The following is a 27989-nucleotide window of genomic DNA, read 5'->3' as shown; positions in this document are numbered from 1 at the left end:
CCACCCTGAATCTCTTGTGAATAAATTAACGTTAATAATATAAAAAGAGCCTAAACTAATTAATTATAAAGCTCTCCCTGTACTCATTAATATTGTAAGTGTATTGTAGAGATTAGAAATTCAGAGAGAGGAGAGAGACAAAAATGGAGGAGTACCAGTACCTCCCACGTTTTAAGTCGAAAATGCAATCAGCTAATCAAAATTATGACTAGAAGTTTCTCTCTCGCTAAAATAGACAACTCGTCTCCTTTCTCTCTCTCTTTCTTTCTCCTGGAGATTTAGGACCATTATACGTTATTATTTTTGGAGAGAAAACAGTTCCGGGGAAGCAACGTCGGTCTCAGGGTAATTATTACGTCAACGGACCTAATTATGTCATTTTGTACACTCCATAATGTTTTATATGATAATGTTATCACAGTTTTAAAATTCATTTTCCGCATTATTCTTTCTTAGGCCTAAATAGCGTGATGATAAAAATGGATTGGGTGCAATTAGGCTTAACGATTTGTTTTTATTCATTGTCTTTCTTATAAAATTAAGTTATTTTAGTTAGGGTTAGCGCAAAAATTAACGGTTCGAGTTAGGGTTACGCGCAAAAATTAACGGTTTGAGTTAGGGTTAGGCGCAATTATTAACGGTTTGAGTTAGGGCTAGGCGCAATTATTAACGGTTTGAGTTAGGGTTAGGCGCAATTATTAACGGTTTGAGTTAGGGTTAGGCGCAATAATTAACGGTTTGAGTTAGGGTTAGGCGCAATAATTAACGGTTTGAGTTAGGGTTAGGCGCAATAATTAACGGTTTGAGTTAGGGTTAGGCGCAATAATTAACGGTTTGAGTTAGGGTTAGCGCAATAATTAACGGTTTCAGTTAGACTTTGCTCAATAATTAACGGTTTCAGTTAGACTTTGCTCAATAATTAACGGTTTCAGTTAGACTTTGCTCAATAAAATTAATTGAACAATGCTTTGCATTAAACTGAGTTAGGCTTAGAGTAGACGAAAAAACCTTGCAAATAAATTGTTTAAGTTAGGCTTAAGAGATTGATACATAAAACCAGGAAAATATTGTAAATTTCTCTCTCTCAAAAAGTCAATCTCTCTCTTCAAAGTATTTCTTTTGACTCTATAGTTCTAGTTCCCAAGTATAAAATGAGGACAACTAGAAACTTACGTATAAATTTTTTACTTATTTCTTTTTTCTTTCTCCATGTTAAAAACCTTACGTATTTATTTCAATTTCCCACTTTTTAGTTTATAGAAATTATGAAAACATATATAAACTTTCTCTCTCTTCCCTCAATATGTATTCCTATGTATTATAATGAAGTAAAATGAGCTACATGTTAGTAAAGAAATAAAATAAAATAACTTTGCGTGACGTAGAGTCTAGACTTGTCAAAAAAAAGCCAAAAAACAGCGCCCCCGTCCTCGATAGCGGGGGAATAATGCTCAGAGAAGAAAAAAATGCTATAACTTGATCGTAGACTCGATGCAACAAAAAGATAGCAGCAGCGCACCACACCACTGCCACCCTCTTAAATTCCAGCGGGGGCTTTGCTACAACCGTTGGCGAAGGCAGCAACCGTCGTATTATAAAAGGAACTAACATCGTTTTCAATGATGTAACCATATCAATATCTGTATATAGTAACTCTAACCGATTAGTGATTTTATTTCATAGTTTATGGTTAAAACATATAACATTGTTTTATAACTTGACAGCCGGGAGAGAGAAGTTTTATAGTTTCGTTTTGCGTAACAAAGAGTTCAATTACCGGGTGTCGTCTGCTAGTATTATTGAGATATTTTTTTAAGGAAATTAGGGTTAGTAAAGAAAGTTTGAAGAGTTCTTTGTTTGGTTTAAATAGTATGATTTCATAATTGGTCTATTTTAAGCCTATTTTTGTAGAGATTAGGGTATAGTTTCAAGTCTATTTTTTGTAGAGATTAGGGTGTAGTTTCAAAGAGTTAAGCCTATTTTTATATAGAGATCAGGATAGTTTCGAAGAGTTAAGTCTATTTTGTAGAGATCAGGGTATAGTTTCGAAGAGTTAAGTCTATTTTGTAGAGATCAGGGTATAGTTTCGAAGAGTTAAGTCTATTTAGTAGAGATCAGGGTATAGTTTCGAAGAGTTAAGTCTATTTTGTGGAGATCAGGGTAATTTCAAACATTTAAGCCTATTTTGGTATAGAGATCAGGGTAGTTTTGTAGAGTTAAGCCTATTTTTGTAGAGATCAGGGTAGTTTTGTAGTGTTAAGCCTATTTTTGTAGGGATCAGTGTAAAATTTTGTAGAGTTAAGCCCAACATTTCGTACAGATATTCTTATTTTCCCCACCCCCAATTGGGGTCACTAGAAATTAATATTGAAAATTTCTAATATTTGTCAACTTCGCTTGCTAGTAAAACAGATAAAGCTTTACAGATAACAAACCAAAAATATAGATAACAATTAGATAAGTCTCAAAACAATTATTACTCAAATCTTAATTTGTGTTATAAGCAGAAACCACACGCACATTTATACATATACACCGCCTAAGCCTTATTTGTATCTCATTGCATTTATACTTCACTCTAGATATCATTATCATTTGATTATCTTTGTTTAAGGTTCATTAGGAAGCTTTCATCATACCCCTGTAGTTAGTTATATTCGCACGCGATGTAACATACTTAAACATTAACCGCCAATGTTAAGGTTAAGGTAAAAGAAACCTCCTTAAACCAATGTTAGGACTAAAGATGAGGGAAATGATAATCTAAATAATAAGTAGTCTGTGGAGGTTTAGTAGTTGGCTTTGGCAAATAGAATATAGAAAAGGCCAAGCTAAAATCCCGTCCCAAACGCTAAACGATACAGCTGTTCTTGTTGGAGCCCAAGATGAGAGAGAGTCAACGTATCGGAAGCTAAGAGTGTTTTCCCCCCTCCCTCCTAGTGTAGTCATATCCCCACCCTTCAAACAACCGGTTTCCACTAAAACCTACCACAGCACTTCGCCGCCACGCCAAACGGACTTCCAAACACACTCCGAAACCCCTGGCCTGAAAAACGGATTAGTAGTTGGAATGGTTGAGAAGATTATATGCATTACCACCCTATGCTGCACAAGGTTCGAGCCTCGAGGCATTATGGTTACGGAAAGTGTCGTCACGGGATATTTATATCTATGATATGAAGACTGATCAGGAAATAGAGCGGGCGTATGAGTTTTCACTATCCCAGTTTATAATCTTCGCCACGCCCTTTTCATCAACAAGACAAGTATCTATTATAATTATATGTCTTTCGACATCCCAGCGCTCCTAACCTTGAACAAAGGTTAACTTTTTCTTATTAAAGATAAGAGCTTAAAGAGATCTACAAAACAAAACAAATTTGGTTTAAATCTGAACAAAACAGAGGTAGTTATAAAGGGTGGGGGGAATAAGAGTTGCTTCCCCCAAAATGTTACCATAATCATCGGGGTTGGTACACAATAACAGATTCATCAACCATCTCTTTTACTAATCTACGCTAAACCTAGCTTAACTAAGATAAAAAATACTTAGTCTAGCTACAACTTCCTACCGTTAGATGTCGCGAACGTCAATCGAAACGTTTTCTCCAAAGGTTTTGGAGGGAAAAAAAGTTTTTTTTCTTCTTCAACATAACACACACCGATTCCTTTTCGACGTCATATCCTCTTTTCCAATCCTCCTTTCGCCCACCTAATAAATATCTTCTCTGGCGCAAGCCATTTTCCTAGCCCCCCACTTTTACCCTCCTAGAGAACCCCCTCACCCTCTAGTTTCTGTATAATAAGAGCTTTACCAAAATCTAACCCCTCAGTTTTGCCAACCCCCGCTTTCTATAGAAAACTCAGAGGAGGCGGTGGGGTGAGGTAAAGAGGGTGAAAATAAGATTATGTTCGCACTTTGTTCATTATTTGTTATATGAAATACATTTATTAGTAATACTTTTATTTTCACTATGAGAAGTACGACTATATGAGTAAACTATAAATGAAAGTCGACCTAAGTCTATTAAATACGTTTCATATAAGCCTCAAATAATTACTTTCATATCACCAGGGTAACATTAAAAGGAACTTAAATTCAAAAACTTATAATAATTAATTTAAATATCATAATTATTTCATAACGAACAAAAGTTTCGCAAACTTGACCTCAATGGAACTGTTTATCTAGGGATTATTAGTCTTGGGGTATTTTGTAGGAACCAATAAATAAATGAAAAGATCGAATGCGAACGAGACTCTGAAAGGGCCGCGCGAGCGTCTCTGTTATATTTTAGCTCCCCATTTCATCCCCCAATTTTACCCCACCCGTTCCCTCACCCCAATCCACAATTCCTCCTCATTCCATCCTCCTCCGTCCTATTCCATCTTTTGGGAGCAGGAGCACAGCGCCCCCTACCTCAGACTAAGTTCGTCCGCGCGCCCGCCGTGCCGTGACTCGCTGTTGATCGGAGGGAGGGGGGGAAGTGAAATACAGAAGGGGGGAAAACAGTACCAGAGAATTGTGGGGGCTTCGCTTGCCAAAGCTCCTCTGTCTCTCTGTATTTTCCCGAAAAGAGAGGAACACTGTTAGGGGGAAATTCATTCCATCCAAGGACTTCGCGAGTAGCGGACGCTCTTTTCAAACTCTCCCGCGAAACGCGACTTTGAGAAACCCCCCCTTATAATTTATTTTAATAACTTTAAGGGGGAATCCCCCCTTTAAAATCTTGCCATTAAGTAGAATTTAATTCAGGTTTAAAATTAACCATAACGTGCTAGATTTTTTTATGGTTTTGGATAAACAATTTAAAAGATGAGTGGGTAACCAAGATTTGAATTTCCCGCGCGCAAACGTGATTTGTGGATTTTGTGCTATTAAATTTCCGGAAGGCATAAACTTGTGTTTTAAAATTTCCCATAAACACTAAACAATACTTTTATAAAAACTTGGATTTTTGTTTCTTTGTGCTTAAGGCCTTATATTTGGATTATACAAGTTTTCACTACATTTAAAACAGGTGAAGAAATTTTTTTATTTTTTTTTTGTTTGGGGTAGGCTGATTAATTTTAACAAAGGCATTTCATAATTGGGTTTTAAGGATTTTTTTGCAATATCCCTTGACTTATAGATTAATTAGCTTATTGAAATAGTCATTGAGCTATCAGAATTCATGGAAATAATTGCAAGTTATTCTAAAATCAAATATTGATTCATTAAGTAAGTTAATTAAGGCATTCATAATTGGGTTGGTTGTTATGGTTTTTTGCAATGTTCCCATGAATTAGATATTAATTAAATAATTAGTGCAATTTAATTTAATTGACAAGAAGCTATCAATATACTCTATAACTCATGGAAAAAAGGGTTATTTTTAATTAAATACTTCAAAGTTAATAAAGAATTTAAGACAGATTTCCCCTTAAAATTGCACTCTCACGAAATAACTTGCCTTTTGAACTTTGTATTGTTAATTTCAATATCTTTTGAGGGCTACAATTACGAGATAAGATAACTATTTTGAAGACTTATTTCACTTATGACGTATGCAAAATAATTTTGCCCCAAAGTAGTTAAGCCTAATTGCTCTCATTTTAATTAAAATGTAAAAATATCAATTTCGAGACAACAGTTTTAAACCACCTTTGAATAAATTACATAAACGTACCGAGGGGCAGGTCACTAAAGCGATTACACGCATCATACAAAGGGGCTAATCACTAAAACGGTACTAAACCTTTATAAAGTAGATTTTTTCCCCGAGGGGTGCATCACTAAAAGATTTAGTCGTAAGGGACCAATCACCCACTGTAACTGTTGTAAATTTAGTAATAAATCAATTCCATACAAGGTGCCAACAACACGCGTAAACAAAACTTTAAAAACCCTATCTTACTAGTACTAAAATGGTCAGAGAGTTATTACCCCCTTGGAATTTTGCATAAATAAATACATAAAATATTTATATGCATAACAATAGATCAAGTCGAGAAGTTAATCTTCTAAAATTAATTCTCAGCTGGGTATTCAAAGGGGTTTAACCGGGAAGGGGGGGGGGGTTGTAGAAAAATAATGGTACACCTACAATCATTATGAAAAAAAGAGCTCTTAAACTTTATGGTTCCCCCCCTTTTCCCTCCACCTTTCTCTTTATTGGATTGCGCCCCCCCCCCCACCCTTTTTTTCAGCTCCTTGATACAACGCTAGCTATAGGTTTAACTTAACGCCCTTGTACTACTTGCAAAGCGATAGTGTAACTTTTGAAACTTCATTCCAAGTACAATGATATTGTATTTTTTCATTTTATATTATTTTATTTTATTTCTATGTGGTTGCAAATTTCAATGGGAGGGGTGTGATAGTTTACCTGAGTTGTTTTTAATTTGTGTGTGTTTTTTTTTGTAAACAGGGTTGATAGGACCATGGGTCAAGGAAAACCAGGGATTTTAAAATTTGGTTGGTCCAAAAGGTTAAGGGTTTTAAGAATGGGCCCCCGTTAAGGTTAAAGGGGTTAAATGAATGGGGTCCCCGTTAAGGTTAAAGGGGTTAAATGAATGGGGTCCCCGTTAAGGTTAAAGGGGTTAAAAGAATGGGGTCCCCGTTAAGGTTAAAGGGGTTAAAAGAATGGGGTCCCCGTTAAGGTTAAAGGGGTTAAAAGAATGGGGTCCCCGTTAAGGTTAAGGGTTTTAAGAATGGACCCCCGAAAAGGTCCTTGAAGTTTAAGAATGGGTCCCCGAAAAGGTCATGGAAGTTTTAAGAATGGGTCCCCGAAAAGGTCATGGAAGTTTTAAGAATGGGTCCCCGAAAAGGTCATGGAAGTTTTAAGAGTGGGTCCCCGAAAAGGTCATGGAAGTTTTAAGAGTGGGTCCCCGAAAAGGTCATGGAAGTTTAAGAATGGACCCACAAAGGTCATGGAAGTTTTAAGAGTGGACCCCCGAAAAGGTCATGGAAATTTAAGAATGGACCCACAAAGGTCATGGAAGTTTTAAGAGTGGACCCCCGAAAAGGTCATGGAAATTTAAGAATGGACCCGCAAAGGTCATGGAAGTTTAAGAATAGTCCCCCGAAAAGGTCATGGAAGTTTAAGAATGGCCCCACAAAGGTCATGGAAAATTCTAACTTTAAACGTTATAATAATTAAGTTTTGAAACATAATTTGTCTAAGAATTCACTTGTTAACATTGTCAACCTTTGATGGGCAGGAAATACCTTAAAATTCAGGGAATTTCTAAAGTAATGGGTTTTTGCCGGGTATTTTTTCCTTTATCATTCAGATATGACAAATTTATGATATGCGGGGGAATTTATGTTGTTGGTAAGTGGCCGACATCCTAGAAGGGTTTATTCAGTATATAGTATCCATCCGTACTACGAAATACTACCTATGAGATCACGTAGTACGTGTCGAAATTCAATTTGGAAACTTACTGCCGGCTTGTAAACAGTTTTAACAAAACATTTGAACGACGTTTTGGGTTTAAAAAGACTTTTAGTGTCATATTTAAGTATAATTAAATTTAAATCTTGATTTTACCGTACTTAGTAATAGTTTTAACAATTTTTTTTATTTAAATTACGCCTTATATTAAATAGAAGCACCTTTAATTTCAAGTTTAAACACTCGTAAAAAACTAATTTTATAATCACGCTCAAATTATGCAAACCTTAATAACTTTAAATTGTTTATTAATTGATAACCAAATTCCCTGAGTTTGTTCAAATTCTTAAAATTCCCTGACTTTTCCCTGACGTTTTGGCCCATTTTGAAATTCCCTGATTTTTTCCTGAACTTTTTGGCCCATTTTAAAATTCCCTGATTTTTCCCTGACATTTTTGACCCATTTTGAAATTCCCTGAACTTTTGGCCCATTTTAAAATTCCCTGATTTTTACTTGACCTTTTTGTCCGATTTTTAAATTCTCCTATTTTTCCCGGACCTTTTAGAGCCCATTTTTAAATCAACTGACCTTTTTGGCCAATTTTAAAATTCCCTGACCCTTCCAGGTTTTCCCTGACCCACTGGCAACCCTGTGATAGTTAATTAACAATAATTAAAGTTGTTAAAATTAACATTAAATAATATCCTAGACTTCGTTCAAAACTCCTTCAATATTCATCATCAAAACAACAAAAGATATATTAAATTAACCAACTCAAGTTAGCAAAGAGAGAAGAAGAAAAAATTATACAAAAGAAAACTGTATTCGTTATTCGTAAAGGTTCCCAAACGATGAAAATCACCCTGTTCCCTAAATGCAACTCCCCATTTTTCCCTCTTTCTAAACAAATCTGGGTTAATCCCGCCCTGTCAGATAAATATAATGTCTACTGCATAACTGTATATATATATATAAAAGCCAACCAACCCGATATGGGCCACTTGCTGAGAACTGCTCTTAAAAAAAAAATACTTGCGCGTTTTATAAAAGAAAGAAAGGATTTTCGAATTTATTTTATTTATTTATTTTTAAGGGTTGCTATTTAATTTCTGCAACTCTAGAGTTAACTCTGGGTATAAACCCTCCATGTTGTTTGATTTATATGAACACCAATGATCACCTTAAAAAATTAACAGGGTATTCCAAAATAAGGGTTCGGTGTCATGACCAAGAAGCGATATCTAGTTTACTAGGGAGAAGGTATAAGATGCTTCAGTATTCGCGCGCCATAGTTGCAGTCCCCCTTTCAAAATACAAGGGGGGACGTAAAAGGAGGCCGGGCTATTTCGCCTCTCCTCAGTCGGAAAATACATGTAATTTTCGTCATTCGCGTCGCGCTGACGTGAGTTTTCAAGAACCAATGAGATGCTGGTTGTAATTTAGAGGCGGGGATTAACTCCGGACCTACGTTTGGAGATAAAGCTAGAAATGTGGCGAATTTATACCTTCTCCCTAGTAAACTAGTTATCACTTCTTGCTATGACATAATGTCGAAAAATGGTAAACAAGTTATGATTAAAATGTTTTACGAATGACCCCTTATATTTAATTAAGAAACTGAAGGACAATGATTTCTAATTTAATTAAGGGGTCATCCCTAAAACACTATCTTCGACTCAAAATATATCCCCATCCCACTATACTTCGGCCCTCCCTTTTTGTAACACTCTGTATAATAATTATCGTTAGATATTGTCGTTAAAATGCACAGCGACGCTAAAACAGACGACGCTAACCATACTATAAGACTATATCAACACTAAAGATATGAAAAGGCTAATATCCGTCCTCTCTGACAACCATAAAATGTGTTGTCAAAGTGCCGTGAACTTGAAAAAGATGTTTAGTAAAGCTCTCTCAAGTATGTAGTGTATAGAGTGTATAAGTATTCATATATGTATATTGCCTTGAAAGACAAGGTATATACATTGTATATTATATATGCTATACGCTTTTGTCAAAAGCGATTTGCGGACGTAATATTTACGAGCCAATAAGAAGGGGGGGGGGAAGAGAAGCGAAAATGGAATAGACTAGGGGAGGGAGGAGAGGGGGAAGTGGAGTGTATATATTTCGATCAATGAGCTAAAGGAAACCCTAACAAATCAATAAGTATTTGTTAGTGACCCTTCGGCTCGCTTCTTCAATTCTGTATATCTATATCTATAGTTACTAAACGATCATATCATTAAATGAACATACATACATACATTGTACACGGTGTGACGTCACAATTAGTTAATGATACTGTACTAGATACCATAAGATATGTTCCATAAGTTTGTCACTGGTTACTGTACACGCGTGATGTCACAATTAGTTAATGATACTGTACTAGATACCATAAGTTTATAAGATATGTTCCATAAGTTTGTCACTGGTTACTGTACAGGTGTGACGTCATAATTAGTTAATGATACTCTACTACATACCATAAGATATGTTCCATAAGTTTGTCACTGGTTACTGTACACGTGTGAGGTCGTAATTAGTTAATGATACTATACTAGATACCATAAGTTTATAAGATATGTTCCATACGTTTGTCACTGGTTTCTTGTTACGTGTGATGTCACAATTAGTTAATGATACTCTACTACATACCATAAGATATTTTTCCATAAGTTTGTCACTGGTTACTGCACACGTGTGACGTCACAATTAGTTAATGATACTCTACTAGATACCATAAGTTTATAAGATATGTTCACAATAAGTTTGTCAGTGGTTACAAACGGGAGCTTGTCATGAAGTGAGGGAGGTAGGCCATAGATTCGAAGTAAAGCGAATACGCCTGGTGAGGCGCTGTGAAAGGCTTAGTACAGGCTAAATAGGAAGATGGATTGCAAAATTAACCGAGTGTAGTAATCAATTCTCGCGTCGTTCTCCTTCGAACTAGCTTTCAAAAGTCTCCAATAACATTACGAATTACTTATGAAACATATTTTATGAACTTATGTAGATATTTGATATACATAATTTCCACTTTTGCCTTTCCTCCCAGTGTTGCTAGACCGTTGCTGAGGCAGGAAACTGTAAGAGAGAAAGGCTAGTAGTTCAGTTTGAATCAGTACTCGACTAACCCGCCTCACACCAAGGGTCAACACTGCGCAGATTAATTCCAAGAGAGAGAGGGGGGGAAAATAATTTTTTCTATCCCCTTTAATGATATCTATATATTTCTTGTCAACAAAACTAGCTAGTAAGGTAGGGAGGGTCAGAATTATTCTAGTATACTTTCCTTTTGACAGGACAAACTGGCCTTTCAAGACATGGTGGAATGTTGATGGTCTTTATTATAAAATAACCTTTAACCTTTAAAGGTTAACTCCCCAATGCATATCATACCTTTGTATCACAATTCTTAAACCCACGCTTCCTAGTGTTGTTATCGCTATTCTGGGTTGGACAGAAAAGGTCAAGTGAAGGTCATCGATTGCAAATTTGTAATACCAGGGATAGATTTAGTTTTAGAAGTAGGAATGGAGAACAGAGTAATGTGGGCGCGCGTCAAAATCCCGGACCCCCTTCCACGGGACGGAGGGGTATGAAAGAAGAGGCGGGTCATAGAGACAGAGGTAAAAAGGAATTACGTATTTTTCGCCGTCCCCGTCAGCAACGTCATCAAAACGTAGTTTAAGTGAGCCCCAATAAGATAATTTAATCTTTTCGTTACGTGTTGGAGAGAGGGGCTCTCTACTGGGTGGTCTATGAGTCAGACTGAAGTAAATACTAACCGTTCTCCATTCCTACTCCCAAAATTGAATCTATCCCTAGTAATACTCAAAATAAAAGTCCACCTGATGTTTTTATTATTATAATTTTTTTTTTGGTAAAAGGAGGGGTGTGGTTAACACGGGTTTTCTTACTTAGTTTAGTTTAAAATTGAAAACTAACACCCAAAATCTTATATATTTTTCAAATTCTAGGAACTGTCATAAAAAACGTCCCTGAAAAGAAAACCAGAAGTTCTTGGGAATTGCTAGAAGAAGTCTCCGGGAGTCCGGGTGTGACTCGTGGACTATCTTCATCAAAATTTCGCCTTGGCGAGCCATGACTTTAGTGCTACCCGTCCCATCGTGTGGAGGCGGGGGCGTTAGACCTTTAGCAACTCCATCTAACAACGACCTGGTCAACAATAACTCTTGCAACAACAACCACCGCAACAAATTAGCCATGCCTTGCGGATTTGACGGGGAACCCATAGACTTCGAATCGGCCCTAATGCTACAAGGAGATTTCGGCCCCGATTGGTCAACTTTGAAAACTCCCTGGTCATCGGCCAACGCCAACCCGATTGCCGAACTAACAACAACGGCGGCTAACCCGTTTCCCTCATCGAATATAGACGGCGCTAAAAGCAACGCGGTCAACAATAGTTTGAACCCGTCAATTCTACGTACCGCCGCAAGCCGGGACTCTCAAACCGTTTCAACAGAATCTTCAACCGATTCTAGTAAGCGAAGAATTTATTTTTTTCGGGGATTTTTCCAGCCCTATTCTCGGTAGTATACTAAAGGGGAGGGACATTATGTAATAATCTATAGAAAAAAATACACAGGCGGATACGTTTATTAGCAACTTTCCGACACCTCTTAACAGTGGCGCGCGCGCGAGAGAGAGAATTCGCGTGGGGAGATAGAAGTATATAATTTCCCCCTTCTGAAGGAAAAGGGGGTGGGAATACGTCATGAGTGACGTAAGATAAGCTATAGTTTCTGCTGGTTTAGTTCGAACTATCGTATCGACTAGTGAAAAAAATTGCGTTCGCATTTGAGATTTAACAACGAGATAAAAATTGAAAAAGAAGGAATGAAAAATTGATTGATTATTAACCGATACGTTGTTAAAAAAATTTCCAGTCCCCGTCTAGGATTTGAATGTGTGAACAGAGCTTTAATACATAATATTTAATCTTAACTCATTTAATTTCATGGAAACTCATAACCCTTAAAAGGGGGGGGGGGTAGTACAATTTTTCAATAAAAATAACGTTAGCTAAGCCTTTGACTCCTACTGCAAACTTAATATGAAATTAAGTAACAAACAAAGGAGATAGGGCCAGAAAACTGCGACGGGAATATCGCGTGATCAAGTACTTTTAGGGTCTGGCGCGTGCATATAATACATATATATATGCTAAAACATCCTAAACAAGTTAACTTCAAAGTCACGTGATCTTTATTCTTAGCTCGCGCGCTGAAATTAATCTTTATTGCTAAGCCTAATCTTCAAAACATAATTTAGGTACTTTCTAAAATATTTTTAACGTACGTTTTTGGGAAGAAACTTAACTAGCAGACGACAGTTACGTTTCAAGCGTCATTCTTTATTCGGTGGTTCTAAAGACAGCTGTTAGGTCATAAACGCGCCTGCTAGATGACACAAAATTAAGTAACAATTGCTAGAATATTTAGAGGAAATGCCTTACGGGAAACTGGTTTTAGTTTTGACGTAGAAAAGTTGTGAATGAATATGATTTATACGGGCGGTTTAAACCGGTTTCGTATATAGTGACGATGACAATTTTGCCATGTCAGGGTTATACCGTATTTAAACCAAGAAGGGATATCTAGTTTACTAGGAAGGAGTATTAAGATGCCTAAGTGTTCGCTCGCCATAGTCCCACTCCCCCTTTCAAAATACAAGGGGGGCGTAAAAGGAGGCCGGACTATTTCGCCTCTCCTCAGTCGGAAAATATGACTGTAATTTTCGTCATTCGCGTCGCGCTGACGTGAGGTTTTCAAGAACCAATGAGATGCTGCTTGTAATTTAGAGGCCGGGATTAACTCCGGACCTACTATACGTTTGGACTGGAGAAAAAGCTAGAAACGTGGCGAATTTATTATACCTTCTCCCTAATAAACTGGATATTACTTCTTGCCGTATTTAAACTAAAAACCAAAGCTATCTAATTTTAATATCAAGAAAAAATCTTTTGAAGAAAAAATACCCCATAGGTAACGTATATAAAAAACAAGGGTGTGTTTTTTGCTGTTTTTTAAGGGTTAAAACAATTAACTAATTAAGACAAGAGATATCTTTAAACCAATGGGGTGTTTAAACAATCAGGGGGGTAAATTGTCAACAACCGAAAAGAGTTAAAAACCGCAACGTTTAAAAGCTTGTAACGAAAAAAAAAATATAATTCATTGTGTTTATTAAATACCGACTTAAAAAAATATCTACAGGGTGTAAAAAAGGCGCTAAAACAATAGGAACTGTTCTAAGGATGGAGGCAACATCTCTCGCGCAAAAAAAAAAAATTAAAAAAAATCACGAGCGCACGTAACGTAGATGAGATGGTTGAGAAATGTTTATAATTTAAAATTATCAATATCCATATTTTATTCTTATTATTATTTTCAACTTCGTTAAGTAATACGCTGTCAAAATTTGTTATAACGAATTAACTTAAATTCTAAAGCGTTATTTACAGACATTTCAACCATCTTATATATTAAAAGCGGCGGCGGCGTGCCTGATCCCGTCGGCGAGTTCGTCCCTAAAGCAAAGGCGGAAATTAAGCTCGGAGAGAAATTAGCCCACCAACACCACCCTCGCTAAATAATGCAAAATCTAACCGCTTGGGGGAGCTGTACCAGTATTGTCGTTAACGGGGCCAACAAGGGGAGAGGGGGGAGTTTTGGACCAGAGAAAAAGAGATTTTTGCGCGCGCGAAAAAGCAGGGGGAGAGAAAGAGAGATACTTCGGGAAAAATGCTTTGCAAATGAGCTAGTTATATTTTTAGAGCAAGGACGAGGTAGTTCGTACAGATTCGAGAAAAGAAAAAAAAATGTTTCTTTTTTCCTGACGGTTTTTCGGTCGAAACTTTTTTTTGTTATAAGTTCTTTTAAGGTAGCATAAGTTGATATAATATAGACTTATAAGTCTTCATTGTAGAATAGGCAATAGTAAATCTGTTTAGATGCTTTGAAAATATTCTCTTTTCCAAGTGTCCGCTTGACGCGCTCTTGGTTGGGGAAATAGGCTTACATTATTAGTTGGAGCCATAGGTTCGCTTTTTCCCGAGTACCGAATATTTGTGAATATATTCGCTATTTCCGAGTACCGAATATTCATGGTGGTATTCGGTCTTTACCGAGTCTCGAATATTCATGGTGGTATTCGGTCTTTACCGAGTCTCGAATATTCATGGTGGTATTCGGTCTTTACCGAGTCTCGAATATTCATGGTGGTATTCGGTCTTTACCGAGTCACGAATATTCGTTGTGGTATTCGCTATTTCCCGAGTCTCGAATATTCGTTGTGGTATTCGCTATTTCCCGAGTACCGAATATTCGTTGTGGTATTCGCTATTTCCCGAGTCTCGAATATTCGTTGTGGTATTCGCTATTTCCCGAGTACCGAATATTCGTGGTGGTATTCGGTATTGCCCGAGTACAGAATATTCGTGGTGATATTCGCTATTTCCCGAGTACCGAATATACATAGTAATATTCGCAATATAACGAGCATAGATTTAGGTAAGAGAAGTGCGAAGCAAATATTCTAGTTCTGCGACACTAAACGCTAAGGTAAAATGATCGCCTTTAAACGAGTACAAAATACCGAATATGGCTTCTACATCATCCCCTAACCACTTAACCAGAAAAAAAAATGTGCAAAGAAATTCGCGGCGCAATCCATCATCGCACCTATACTATAGCAGAAACTTAGAGGGATTAAAAAATCAGTAACTTATGATTTGAGCAATGTTATTTAGAATGTGCTTTTCCGCGTTTTCGACCCATTTACCTTCCCTCTATTAGTATTTATATTTTTCCCCCTATACCTATATAGGTACGGCGGTTCGTCGGCTATATCCTGAAAGAAACATTGGCCATATATATTCTAAACTTTCGATTTCTCGTTTAAATTCTTTAAAGGAGAGCTTTTATTTCCGAGTTGGGAAACTTTTATGTCACGCTGGATTTTGTTTCAGGAACTCCTACTACAATAATACTACCACCAAAACTTACAAAGCGTGCAAATTCCCTATATAAACTCCTTTTTGCGCAACAGTTGCTAACGTTATAAGAACACGTTAGGCTTAAGTAAGATGCAAGCTCTAGCTCTTTCTTGGTTGCTTATTTATATTTTTTCCATGGGAAGGATTAGAAGGAGACCCCCGGGGGTGGGCTGAGGGGGGGGGGGAGAAAAACGTGTTGCTATTTTCAAATAACGTTCTCGCCACGCTAAATTTTTGGCAACACGTTTGTTGACATAAACCACCACTTTGAAAACTGACTTTTCTTTTTTAGCTGTATTCTAAAATTGAAAAGGCTTATCAATGTTTTTGTAATAAAAAACATGGATACTGTCCCTAATTTAGGCTTAAATGTAATAAATCCCTGAAATTAGGCCTGAATTTTGCCTCAATATAAACCCTAAGATTAGGGCCGAATTAGGTATAAGTGTAATAAACCTCTTAAATTAAGCCTAAATGTAACATCCCCTTAAGTTAGGCCCGAATTAGGTATAAGTGTAATAAACCTCTTAAATTAAGCCTAAATGTAACACCACCTAAAATTAGGCTCAATGTAACACCCCTAAAATTAGGCCCAATGTATCATCCCCTAAAATTAGGCTTAAATATAATAAACCCCTGAAATTAGGCCTAAATATAACATAGGGGTACCAAATAATCTAGAATCAAATCCTAAATAATTAATTACCGTTTAAAATTAAGTGATTTAAGCCATAATTAATTACAACCAGCCGACCACAAATTTAAAATTCGATAAATTAAAAACTATCCCTAAATTTATCATATCAATAATCAGAATTCAACGAGAAACCCGAAGTAAATTATTTCTACCTCAAGTTTCGCTCATTGCCAAACGCACCTGTCACACGCTTTATGTTATTAGCAATTGAATAGAGCCCACCAAATCCTTAGACAATTCCAATCCAGGGATCGTTCTATCAGTTACAATTACAAAATAATAATATATAGTATAAATAGGATGTCAAAACAATGGGTGTCGAAGGTACAACGGATATCCTTTTAGTACGCAAACTATATAGACCATTTCATTAATTCCTTGCAGAGGCCGCCCGCCCTCTTGCGGTACAATACCACGTGGACCTAAAATTTAGACGACCTAAACGTCCCATGTTTGTCTATTAGCTAACAGAGATGTACTTTACGCCCCAGGGTTCAAAGTATCTTTACATTGGGTGTAAAGGTAACCTTGGGCCTCTTTACGGTTGCGTTATTGGGGACAGGAGACATTAGGATCTATTGGGGGTTTACGGCCAAACAACCACTTGTTCGTGTGTGTAGGTTTATAGCTGCAGTGTCGTGTTATGTCTCTTACGCCTAAACGCATTGACAGATATCTAACTCGGGGTGGAGGCGACGGTGATTTTATAAAAGATAGGGTAATAATAAACAGAACGTTAGGCTTACCGCCGCGACTTAAGCCGCTGTAAAAGGCGCATTCCAACGTTGTAAGCCGCTTAGTTGCGCTGACGGAAGCTAGGAATGGCTTAAACTTAGCGGATTTTCACGTGCCGCTCGTGGTAGTCGAATTCGATTCACGATTTACAAATTGCTAGCCATTTTATTCCCTCCCAATCTGAGATAATAAAATAATTAAATTGACTCGATCGCTGAAAATCAAAATTAAACTAATTTATTATTAATAGTGCACTTTTTTGGCCTAATATATCAACTAGGTGATTAAAACCAATAAATTACTTAATTGTATAAGGTAATTGTTCATAGGAAGCCTTCAATTTACTATAACAAAAAAAAAAAAAAATGTCTATTCCCGGTTTTCGGCACCACAAAAAAAAAATAAAAATAAAACTGATATAAATAAAAATTGCTTAAATAATTTATCAAAACATCTGTTAAACCATAATGTATACAATAATTCCCCCGGTCTTTCCTACGGGCCCCCTTTTTGTTTGATAAATATGTATTAAGTTAAATACCACCCTCACCCCCCTGACGGCAACCACAAATATTACACATAGATATAAAAAATATATATAAATTGAACTTTTAATAATACATAACCCATCACATTATAAATCACCCTCTTCTGAGAGAGAAAGAGAGAGAAAAAAAAAACCCTAAGCAAGTTTCAAGCAACCGAAGATTGTTTTTCAGTAGAAAATACATACAGAGTGGTTTAGCTATTAGAGTAAACAATATCTTCTATAGTTTAAAATATTTCTTAACTACTGTTTTAGATGAAAATTCCACAACTCTTTAAAAAAACACCAGTAGATTATAATTATTTGTAACTTCGAATAGCTAACCCACGTTGTATATATATATATATATATCTCCTCGAATGTATATATACTTATAGACTGGCACACAATAAAAAGAACTTTAAAACTTAGCGAAGGCGAACTTCTTCATTCTTTTCTTGAGAAAACCTTACCCAACGACAAGTTAAGATGGCAACAAGGAAAAAGAATTTGTATAACAATACCAGGGAATTTAGAGAAGTCTCTACGGTTTTCTCTTCACTTTCAAGTTAAATTAGGATAAGGAAAGATGGACCAAACCTTGACGGGGGATGGGGGGGGGGGGTTGGAAAATGGTTCGGGTGGTAGTGGAGGGGGGGAGGTTTCGCGTGCTCAGAATCTGAGAGGGGAAGATACAGTAAGGGGGGAGAAGACTGAGAGGGAATTCTGAGTTTTGGGTGGGGGGAAGGAAGAAAAGGGGGGGCCTGTTCGCTCTGATTTACGGGCTTCGGCCAAAGGAAAACGAGGACGCGAAGGCCGGGGTGGGTAAGAATGGTAGGAGGGGGGGGGGAAAGAAAGGTTGAAAGAGGGTTTTGGTGGTGCCCTTTTAAAGGGACCATCCTTTAAGGTACAAATGTCTGAAATTTCATCTTTAAGGAGATGAACTGAAGGGTATTAAGACTTTTTTGTACACTCCATGAAAGCGGACATGGGGTATCCGCGGATGGGTACCTCACCGTGGGCGATTTAATAGTACTTTTCGACCCCAACTTCCCACCCATAAAGGGACTCTTCTTATATAGATATGTATGCTGGTATGATTTGAAAAATAAAAAAAAAATAAAATAGAAGTTATATTTTGGTTTTCCGGAGCTTAATTTTTTTTGTTGAGAAGATCAAAATGAGAATTAAATTAAACTAGAGCTCTAATATGGCGGCGCGGAAACGTTTTATCTCAAATTACCTAATGTAGATAGATATATATGGGTGGTAGAAAAGATAAGGAAATGTGTTGAGATAATCTCGGGGTTGGTTTTTACTTTTTATTGAAAGAATTTAATAGGGTATAAATCAAGTTATCGGCTTTTGGTGGGTATCTAAATAAAGATGGATACCTGCATTCAACAGTTTATAGGTTTAGATATTCATGGGATTTTTGAAGTCAGGGATTTTTGAAAACGGGTGTCAGGAAATTGATTTCAGAATTTTTCTATGCATGTTAAGTTCATGGAACTAGTTTTGGACACACTGACGTGGACATTGAAATTGATCAGGGAAGATGACTTAAAAGATCAGGGGAAAATTGACTTTAAAATATCAGGGAAAATTGACTTTAAAAGATTAGGGAAAATGACTTTTAAAAGATTGGGGAAAAATGATTTAAAAACATCAGGGAAAATTGACTCAAAAGATCAGAGAAAAATTACTTAGAAAATCGGGGAAAAATTACTTAGAACATCAGGGAAAAATTACTTAGAACATCAGGGAAAAATTACTTAGAACATCAGGGAAAATTGACTTTAAAACATCAGGGAAAATTGACTTTAAAACATCAGGGAAAATTGACTTTAAAACATCAGGGAAAATTGACTTTAAAACATCAGGGAAAATTGACTTTAAAACATCAGGGAAAATTGACTTAAAACATCAGGGAAAAATTACTTAAAACATAAGGGAAAATTGACTTTAAAACATCAGGGAAAATTGACTTTAAAACATCATGGAAAATTGACTTTAAAACATCAGGGAAAATTACTTAATTTTTGAAATTATATCTATGTCCACCATCTTACAGCCAACGTTATCCTATTTAAAAATAATGAACAAAGTTAAAAGGATTACCACCAAGCCACGAAACAATTTGGGAGGTAAATTCTATGAACATTCCTTAATTCTAGAGATAACCATATACTTAAGCCGGAAATGCTACATTTCTCTTTCCGGACTAAAATTTCAACTCGTTTAAACGTATCCCCGTCGTCAACCCAAAACGTGTGTGTAACGGTTGGTGTTTCAAAACACTGAAATTTCATTTCAACTTCCCCCCTACCTAGGCGCGCTACCTAGTAACCTTGCGCGCGCAAAATTGTCTTCGCAAATCTAATTTACGATCTCATAAATTACAGCAAAGGTATCAAATTATGTCGTAACATTTTTAACAAAACAATTGGCTCTAGAGAAGGGTGGGCAAGCGAGCGTTTGTGGTGTTGGAATTCCGTTTAGCTCTCCATGGATAGAAGGTAAGGTAGGGTACTACGACACTATCTCTTCCCGTTTAAAACGAGAACCCCCTACCAAACATCTTTCAGTACTTGAATGCTCGGTCCCCCCAAACGCATCACGATGGATAGATGGTTTGTTAGAAAAGGGGATGGGAGGGGGGTTTGCATTTTGGCGCCACTGTACGGATATGGCGGGAACTATGACGCTAGGGTGAATCTCTAATAAACATTTCATAGTAACTTGAGACTAGGACTGAAGGCGGTAAGGACCTTCCTAAGTAAAACGTCTTAGTACAGGGTTTTAAGGTTGTTCAAAGTAGAGTAAGTAATGGCTGATGTCTGGGGCATTCAGTTTTACTCGAGATTGGGTTCAGAGGACTGGAAGACCATTTTCTGGCTATGGTAGAAGTCGCGGGTTTGCTTGAAAAATGACTTGTCCATTTAAAACCAGTCTTGAATGCAACACTGTCAAAGTTGAACCGGTGCTTGCTAAGTAACCTAACCCTAACTTTGTACTTGTTGCAAACTACTAACGGAATTGGGTGTTCAACGTAACCTTAGACTAAAAGCGAAGGCTAAAACATACTCTTAAACGTAAGTCCCCAATTCAAACATAAATTGAAACGAAATCAATTTTTCAAGCTGAAGTTACAATACAGCCAAGGCATAGCCTAAGTACATCAGTATACCGTTGAGATCAACGTTATATTCAAATGTACCTGATAGCGGAACCAAAGGCATACCCCGTAGTTGAATTCGTTGTTTAAGTTGAGCGGTGGGTTGGTTAAAGACTCGCTACCAACTTAGTATGAAACTAACTACAATTTCCCCCTGTAGGGTGGGTAGAAATACGGGGAGGAGGAGTTAAAAATGAGAGAAAACGTTGGGGGGAAATAGTAGGGTTCATCCCATAGAAAATACCATACCATACCGTGGATCGAGGTTGTCTCTATACCGACGGTTCAGCTGCGAGGAAAGAATAGAAATTTGGGGCCTGGCCGGGTTGGTATGGTTTGGAGGACAGAGGAGTCTACAGCCAGTCGTTGAGACAGTCGCGACCGGGTAGGGCATAAGAGAAACATAGCAGCAGCGGCAGCGGCGGAGCTAGGCGTTAGTTGCGCAAGGTCATTGTGCTCCGGGGTTTTCTCTGGTTCTCGTTTTAGTTTCGAGAATGACCGAACGGTGGCGCCGTTAAGGGAACTACTTAGAGAAGGGGGAAAACCTCGCTGTGTATATCTCACACACAAACTTTTGGGTAGATAGAAAATAGAAGAAGGGGGAGCTCAAATAGTTCCAAGATGAACCCGAGTAGGGGGGATAACGTCAATCAGCTTTGAACCAAGGATCGCTTGCTCGCTCGCTCTCTGGCACTTAGCGACTATATCTTCTCTAGTGTTATGCTAAACTAGCCGAATCTACTAATTAAGTGAGAAGAACAGTAGTTAAAAGTAACCGTACAAAAATAAAAAAAAAACAATGGTAATTTGTTGAACTTCGGTACGGTTATCTTCAAAGAGTTTCCCCAATCCAGTTTTTAATATGAAGTGTAAGATTTGATTGCATTTGACCTTTTTTTATAATTGACTTTATCAAAACATAGGCGTAACCTCAATTTCCGTTGTTTCTTTCTTCCGCAGATTTGGCGCCATGCGATGATACTTTAATGGAATCATGTCAGGAACAGTCAAACAAAAGGAAAGCCTTCTTGGGCGTTGAGGAATTGACGGATCAAACGAGACTGGATGACTGTGTCGAAGAAATCCCGCGTAAACGTTGCAGAACCGAATCCATCGATGGCTTAGACGCGATTGTCGATTCGACAACGAGCAGGGATGATTCCGTCACGTCTTTAGCCGACGATTTGCCTTTGTTAACCAACACCTCACCGCCATTGCCCTTACCATCACCTCCCAAGGACACAGATCCACCATCTCCGTGCGTCGATGAAGATGACCTTTTTACACCGCGCAGGCGCGTACCCATGCTTTGGAGTCCGAGGCTACGTCTCAAGGACGAACGTAGAAGAGTCCTGAAGATGTCCTTAAGCAAATTGCGTAAAATCGAGGATCCAGAACTTTTCTTGCGAAGGTCCGTTTTGGTCAACAATACCATGAAAAGGTTGCAACGCGAGATTCGCGACGAACGATTCGCCAAGTATCATCAGTCCACCATCCAAGATTCGCACCATCATCGTCACCCCTTGCATCATTCGCATCAGTTATCTTACGGTATGGACGTGCAAATCAACGGTTTAGGCGATACGTCATCCAGTATGATGTGCAAGGAAGTTCAGAACCATTCAATGACTTCTTCTTCGCAACCGCATTACGTCAGTAACTTGAAACAAGCCTCCTGTTGGGGTTTCGATAATCAACCTCCCGAAGACGGTTTCCCCAATAACCCCAATAAGAAAATGGTGTCCACGGTAACGTCGTCTTCGTGTTCGGGCGTCGTTGGTAGACAGACGGGTAACGCGGAGGAAAATAACCAAGACTCTTCCGGAGGAAGTAGTTCGGACGAAGGTAGCTCGTGCGACGAAATGTTCGGTATAAACGAAGACTTTCTGCGCATCCACATTCCCAAGAGTCCGCCAACTCCCGTCAACTTTGATAATAATCACGAACAAAACTGCTCGCAGCCTTCCATGACGTCATCCTCGACGCAGCAACAGCAACAACGTCACGATCAAAATTTAACTTCCAACGTCAGTAAAATCGAACAGCACAACGTCAATCAATTAGACTGCGTCAGAGTAGGTCACGTTCATCTATCGTCCATCGAACGCGTTTGCGACTCGTCCCAACAACAACAACAGCAGCAGCAGCAACGCGAACACGACTCGCGCATGCTCAGTTTGGACACTTTACATCACCATCATCACACTCATCACGAAACGGACAATAAAAATGGCGGCGTCACGTCTTCTCGCGATGACGTCAGCGAACTTTCTAGAACTACTTTGGAGAGTTTAAACAATTGCGCTAATCGTTACATGTACGATCATTTAGGAACCAATCAACATCACGCGTCAACGGGACAATGCTCCACCCAATATAGGACGCTACATCATCTACATCACGGTCAACAACACAACAACAACAATCACGATAGTTTCGGCAGCGGCGGGCATTGCGGAAACGGAACTGAAAATTCTTACTCCACACCCGGAATGCCCATTTTGGACTCGGTAGTTTATCATAGTTTGCTAGCGTCTTTAGATACGTGATAAAATTTAACAAGTATACCTTATCGAGGACGACTTAACTTGAAACAAAAAAACTTCTTAAAACGAATAATGGCAAATATGAGTTTAATTAATGTAAATAGTTAAATCATGTAATTATTTTTTCCCCGATACGGAAAAAGATCAAACTGATTTTTTTATTATTAATTATTATTAGTTAATTTGTTAAATTTAATTTTAAATGAATTTTTTGTGGCTAATCATGTGGCAAAACAACTATAAATTTTAGTTAACTATATTTTCAGATGGACTTCTTTTAAAATGCGTCTAATTTGTTTTAGACACTGGTTATATTTTGAACAGTGCGAACATGATCACGTAATTAAGGTGGTGCATTCACACCTAATTATCTAATAATTATATTACGAACGCTACAAAAATCAGGATAGTTCAATTCAACAGTAAATGCATCGAAACAGTTCACAATCGACTATAGCTGTAACCAAATTATAACTTAAAGAAAAAAAAGCGTGAACCGTTTCGAACATGAACTTTGAAAATTGGCCAAGATTACATTCGCACTAGTTCAAAATTTCACCAGAATAAAAAAAAAATAATTAAAAGAATCCAAATTAACTTAAATTCCTTAAATAAAAACGAAAGCCAAGCTTTCAAAAAAAAATAATAAATAATAACTTCCAATCAACCAATCAATTAAATTAAACTAATCAGGATTAAATCCTATTTAAAATTAACCCCCTCCATCCCCCGGGCAATTAATAAAAACAACTTTTAGCCTAATTATAAATTCGAAAAATAAGTGAAAAACAAAAAAAAAAAAAAAAAATCCTTTCTCTTTTTAAAAATCTTATAAAACAAAAGATTATAAAATAAGTAAAAACCACTCTCTAATATCAACAATAAAAATCTTGATCTCAAAAAAAAAATTAAGTAAAAAACACAACGTTTTTTCCTGGTGGTTAAGAACATTTTTCTTCAGCTTTTGCTATGTGGGCAAGAACCTAACTTGGCCTAGTTTCGTTTCCAACCATTCCTACCCTCCCCCAATCCCTCTTAAATTTTGAAAATAGACTATCTCTATCAAAAAGACGGAATAAACTAGCATGAACGCCCCCTATATTTTAAATATATATTTTTTTTCATTTGAAGAGCTTATAGACTGTTACACACAGGGCCCCACTCAAAAAAAAAAAAATACTTATTTTTTTCTTCGTAAGCCACCACGTATTTATTTAGGTCGCAAATATTTTGTGCTTTAATAAAAATGCTAAATATCAGAGAGAGATAGACTAGGCGGAACAATTTAAACAACACCCTTCGGAAGATTTTTGTATATTTTATCCCATTTTATTTTTTAAGTTTATGCCAATTAAACTTAAAGAAGGTACTTAATTTATTTTTAAATTATGCAGAGATTATATTAATTAATTGAAAATTAATAATATTATATTTAATTTTGTTTAAAGGTCGACCCCATCCCCCCCAACCCGGTTCTTATTGGTCTATTTTAGATCTACTAATATGAATAGGTTACTTTGTCCCGGTAGTATTGGTCTATTTTTGATCTATAATGCGAACGGGTCCATTTTCCCTCTTCGTATTGATAATGGTCTATTTTAGATCTACTAATATGAACAGGTTACTTTGTCCCATTGGTATTGGTCTATTTTTAGTCTATAATGCGTACGGGTCCATTTGCCCTTTTCGTATCGATAAATTTTTAGACCTAATGCGAACAGGTCCCATCCCCTTTAAATATAGTTAAATATTATAGCCAGAATAATTAATTTTGCCCAAATTTAATTAAAAAAAAAATAAATAATAAAAAAAAGCCAAAATCAGATTTTGCTACAAAATATATAAATTTGCAATATATATAATTATTTTTGTTTCATAGTATTTTTATGGTTTAATTAAAAAAAGTACTGTTAATTATTGTTTTAATTTTTTGTTTGTGCCCGCTGAAAATATAGCCATTTTGCTTTTAGTTTTGAAATACCGTCGCCGCCGCCATTTTGTTTTTTATTTCACTTATATAAAATATATTATTATTATATATATAAAAACAAAAAAACCATTGATTAATTGCCATTTTATTGGTTATAATTATTCTAGTTGATGTAAATAAATTAAGTAAAAGACATAAGGAAAAATAAAACAAAATGAAGATTAAAAATTAATAAAAATGATCATTCGTCAAGTAGAATAGTGTATAAAAATTTATGGTGGAAAATATATATATATAATTATTATTATTATTATTATTAAATATAAAAAATAATGAAAATAATTATTGGCGCACATGAATTGATTAATTGATGAAAAAATAAAAATTATGTTCACTTGAAAATATTTAATATTTGTTGTTGATTTTATTATAAAAGGTCAAACGGGGAAAGGGGAGTTATAGATATAAGCAAGCATTATAGTCTTTGTTTGGTAAGCCTAAATTTTAAAGCACGAGATAAATGTCAGAGTTAGGCTTAAAAGGAAAATTATTAAAACTAGGCTTAACATATATAACCAAGAAGCGATATCTAGTTTATTAGGGAGAACGTCTAAATTCATTGATCCACATTTCCAGCTTTATCTCCAGTCCAAACGTAGGTCCGGAGTTAATCCCCGCCGCCTCTAAATTACAACTAGCATATCATTGGTTCTTGAAAACTCACGTCAGCGCGACGCGAATGACCCGAAAATTACGTATTTTCCGACTGAGGAGAGGCGAAATAGCCCGGCCTCCTTTTACGTCCCCCCGCTCTTGTATTTTGAAAGGGGGACTGTGACTATGGCGCGCGAATGCTGAGGCATCTTATATCTTCTCCCTAATAAACTAGATATCACTTCTTGATGTAACTAAGTCTAATTTGAAAAGCTTTCAAAAGAAGCGGAAACTGTCCAAAAGAAATACGAATATTAGGGTTAAAGTTATGCCTAATGTCTAGTAAAATAATTTTCACTATTAATGTTATAAATATTAGATCTTAAGAAACAATAAATTAGTCCCAACAAACACCTAAGCCTAATTTATTTTGAAAATAATAAACAGGCGTAAAGTTCAATTGCTCAACTTTCCGACGAGCGTCAAACCAGAAATGAAAAAATCCCGTCGTCGCGAAGTTATTTCCTATGTTAGACTTTTGACCCGAACGTCAACAATTAACAAGAATTGATATATAATTAACTAGAATAACAAGCGGTATCTAATGTCTAGTTGGGGTCGACAGTACAGGACCGGGAGGGTAAATCTGTTATACAACGAGTCTTTTCTAAGTACTTTGGTGTTATATAGCGGGCGTTATTATTTCATTTAGGGTTAAATAGGCGAGCAGAAGTTATTAGCGAATGGGGGTCGTCAACAAATGAACGCTTTTCCTTTAGTAAAAGGGGTTAGAGCATCTCCCTTTCTCTCTCCTTTTGTTTGAAAAAGGTTATTAAGCAGCGCCAAACCCCCCTTACCCTTGGGTCGCAATGAGGACTATGAGAGCATAGGCGGCCACACGCTAAAAAGGGCGGCAAATATAAAGAGGGGGAGAAACAAGCCAATGTTTCCCGCTCTTTCCCAATACAATCTACTTGCTTGGTAAAAGATATTATAGCTACGTTCGCACTAGATTGAAAAATCAAAATTATTTCCCTATGGACTTGCTTTATTTTTTTTAAGTATAAATACATGAAATTTATACTAATTAAGTCAGAAAGATTAAAATATAGTGTGCAGACAATTTTTCTGAGTGTAATTCAACCGCTATCTTCTACAACAGAGTGAAAAAAGTTAGTGGTTCAGTTCGATTCAAATCATTCAGTTCCAACCCCGAGATGCTCTCACAAATTCTGGCAACCCTGTGCCCTTTAGTGCACGCTATGTATACGTAGTTTTTGTCAGATCGTTGTTGGGCAAAGAGACTTCCAGCAGTTCAGTTTGAATCAGTACTTGATTAATTGTTCACTGCAATAAAAACCGAGTAGGAAATTTCTCTGCACACTATTACATAGTTTTCAGTTCGCTATAGTTTTTGCTAGATCGTTGGTGGTCCAAGAGACTGTGCTAGCAGTTCAGTTTGAATCAGTACTTGACTAATTTGTTCTGACAATATTCACTACACTGAAGTTAAATTAGAAAACGGTTAGGAATTTTTCTAGTTCATTTTAGCGAAAATTATCTGCAGTCCGAACAAGACTCGTAAAAATCCAAGGTAGGTAGGGTTACCTATCAAGGAAGCTTGGGTAAAAGGGTGGAGGTGAAAACAGCGGTACAGAGTAGGGGTTGGCTTAGATATGAAACCAGTTTTCACACACACAAACCTTTTTCTCTCTGGAGTATAACGAAATATGAAATAGATTTCTAATGGATATCAAAACGAAATGACCAAAAAAGAAGTGGTCAAAAATTCATTTATACGCTAATCTAAATACAATCGACACGTTAAACATTGCATAATGTTTCACATACCAATTACATTTTCACGAGAAATTTAGCTTTTGAGGGTTATTTTTTATTTTTCACGAGAAAAAGAACACCAGCACGCGCCTCGAGATACGATATACAAATAGTTGATCTCATGTTATATTTGCAGTACTTGCTAAAGCCATATTTAATGGGTCTCACTACTTGGTTTAAACTATGTTACTCAGGGTTGATATGGAATTGCAATTTCAGCTTGGGATATAGGCCGGAAAAGCTGATCTGCGCACGCGTCAAACTGAACTTTCACCTGGCATTTTATCTTGAAGCTTTTTTTATGTGTTGCAGCTTGAATCTTATTTGTCTAAAAATTTCTCATCGCAGATGTCATATTTTTTTTAACTAGTTTCGAGTTTAAAACAAAAAAAAATAATACCCCCCTCCCCCCCCCCAAAAAAAAACAGAGGAAGTAGAAATATGCGGGAAACATTCAAATAAATTTTATTTG

The 27989-nt window shown here is 36.8% G+C and overlaps 1 protein-coding gene and 1 long non-coding RNA gene across 3 annotated transcripts; one reads left to right on the top strand and one right to left on the bottom strand.

Moving 5' to 3' along the window:
• Positions 1 to 4565: 4565 nt before the first annotated feature.
• On the top strand, positions 4566 to 25433 carry LOC149676694 (uncharacterized). Of its 2 annotated transcripts, XM_089837757.1 has the most exons (3): positions 4566 to 5021; positions 11370 to 11896; positions 21509 to 25433. In XM_089837757.1, the coding sequence occupies exons 2-3, from the start codon at positions 11494 to 11496 to the stop codon at positions 23095 to 23097; spliced, it is 1992 nt and encodes a 663-aa protein (XP_089693883.1). In that variant the 5' UTR covers positions 4566 to 5021; positions 11370 to 11493; the 3' UTR covers positions 23098 to 25433. The 2 variants fall into 2 exon arrangements, with proteins under 2 accessions (XP_089693883.1, XP_089693884.1); XM_089837758.1 differs by lacking the exons at positions 4566 to 5021; positions 11370 to 11896 and adding an exon at positions 20656 to 21417.
• LOC149676693 (uncharacterized) lies at positions 23387 to 27885 on the bottom strand. Its single transcript, XR_016366515.1, has 2 exons — positions 27382 to 27885; positions 23387 to 27181 (listed from the first exon to the last, which is right to left on the bottom strand). It is a non-coding gene; the product is annotated as an uncharacterized LOC149676693 (long non-coding RNA).
• Between the last annotated feature and the right edge of the window lie 104 nt (positions 27886 to 27989).

Source organism: Phalangium opilio, unplaced genomic scaffold (genome assembly GCF_054372755.1).
Source record: "Phalangium opilio isolate 3A_F unplaced genomic scaffold, DU_Popi_V2 ptg000045l_1, whole genome shotgun sequence".
In the NCBI taxonomy this organism is placed as follows: Eukaryota; Metazoa; Arthropoda; class Arachnida; order Opiliones; family Phalangiidae; genus Phalangium; species Phalangium opilio.
The sequence above is the reverse complement of the archived record's forward strand: the minus strand, read 5'-3'. Positions and strand labels throughout refer to the sequence as shown.

Excerpts from the sequence above, each read along its gene's own strand:
- LOC149676694 (XM_089837757.1), top strand. The coding sequence starts at position 11,494 with ATGACTTTAGTGCTACCCGTCCCATCGTGTGGAGGCGGGGGCGTTAGA. Across the intron at positions 11,897-21,508 it reads AGAATCTTCAACCGATTCTA|ATTTGGCGCCATGCGATGAT; the intron begins GTAAGCGAAGAA and ends TTTCTTCCGCAG.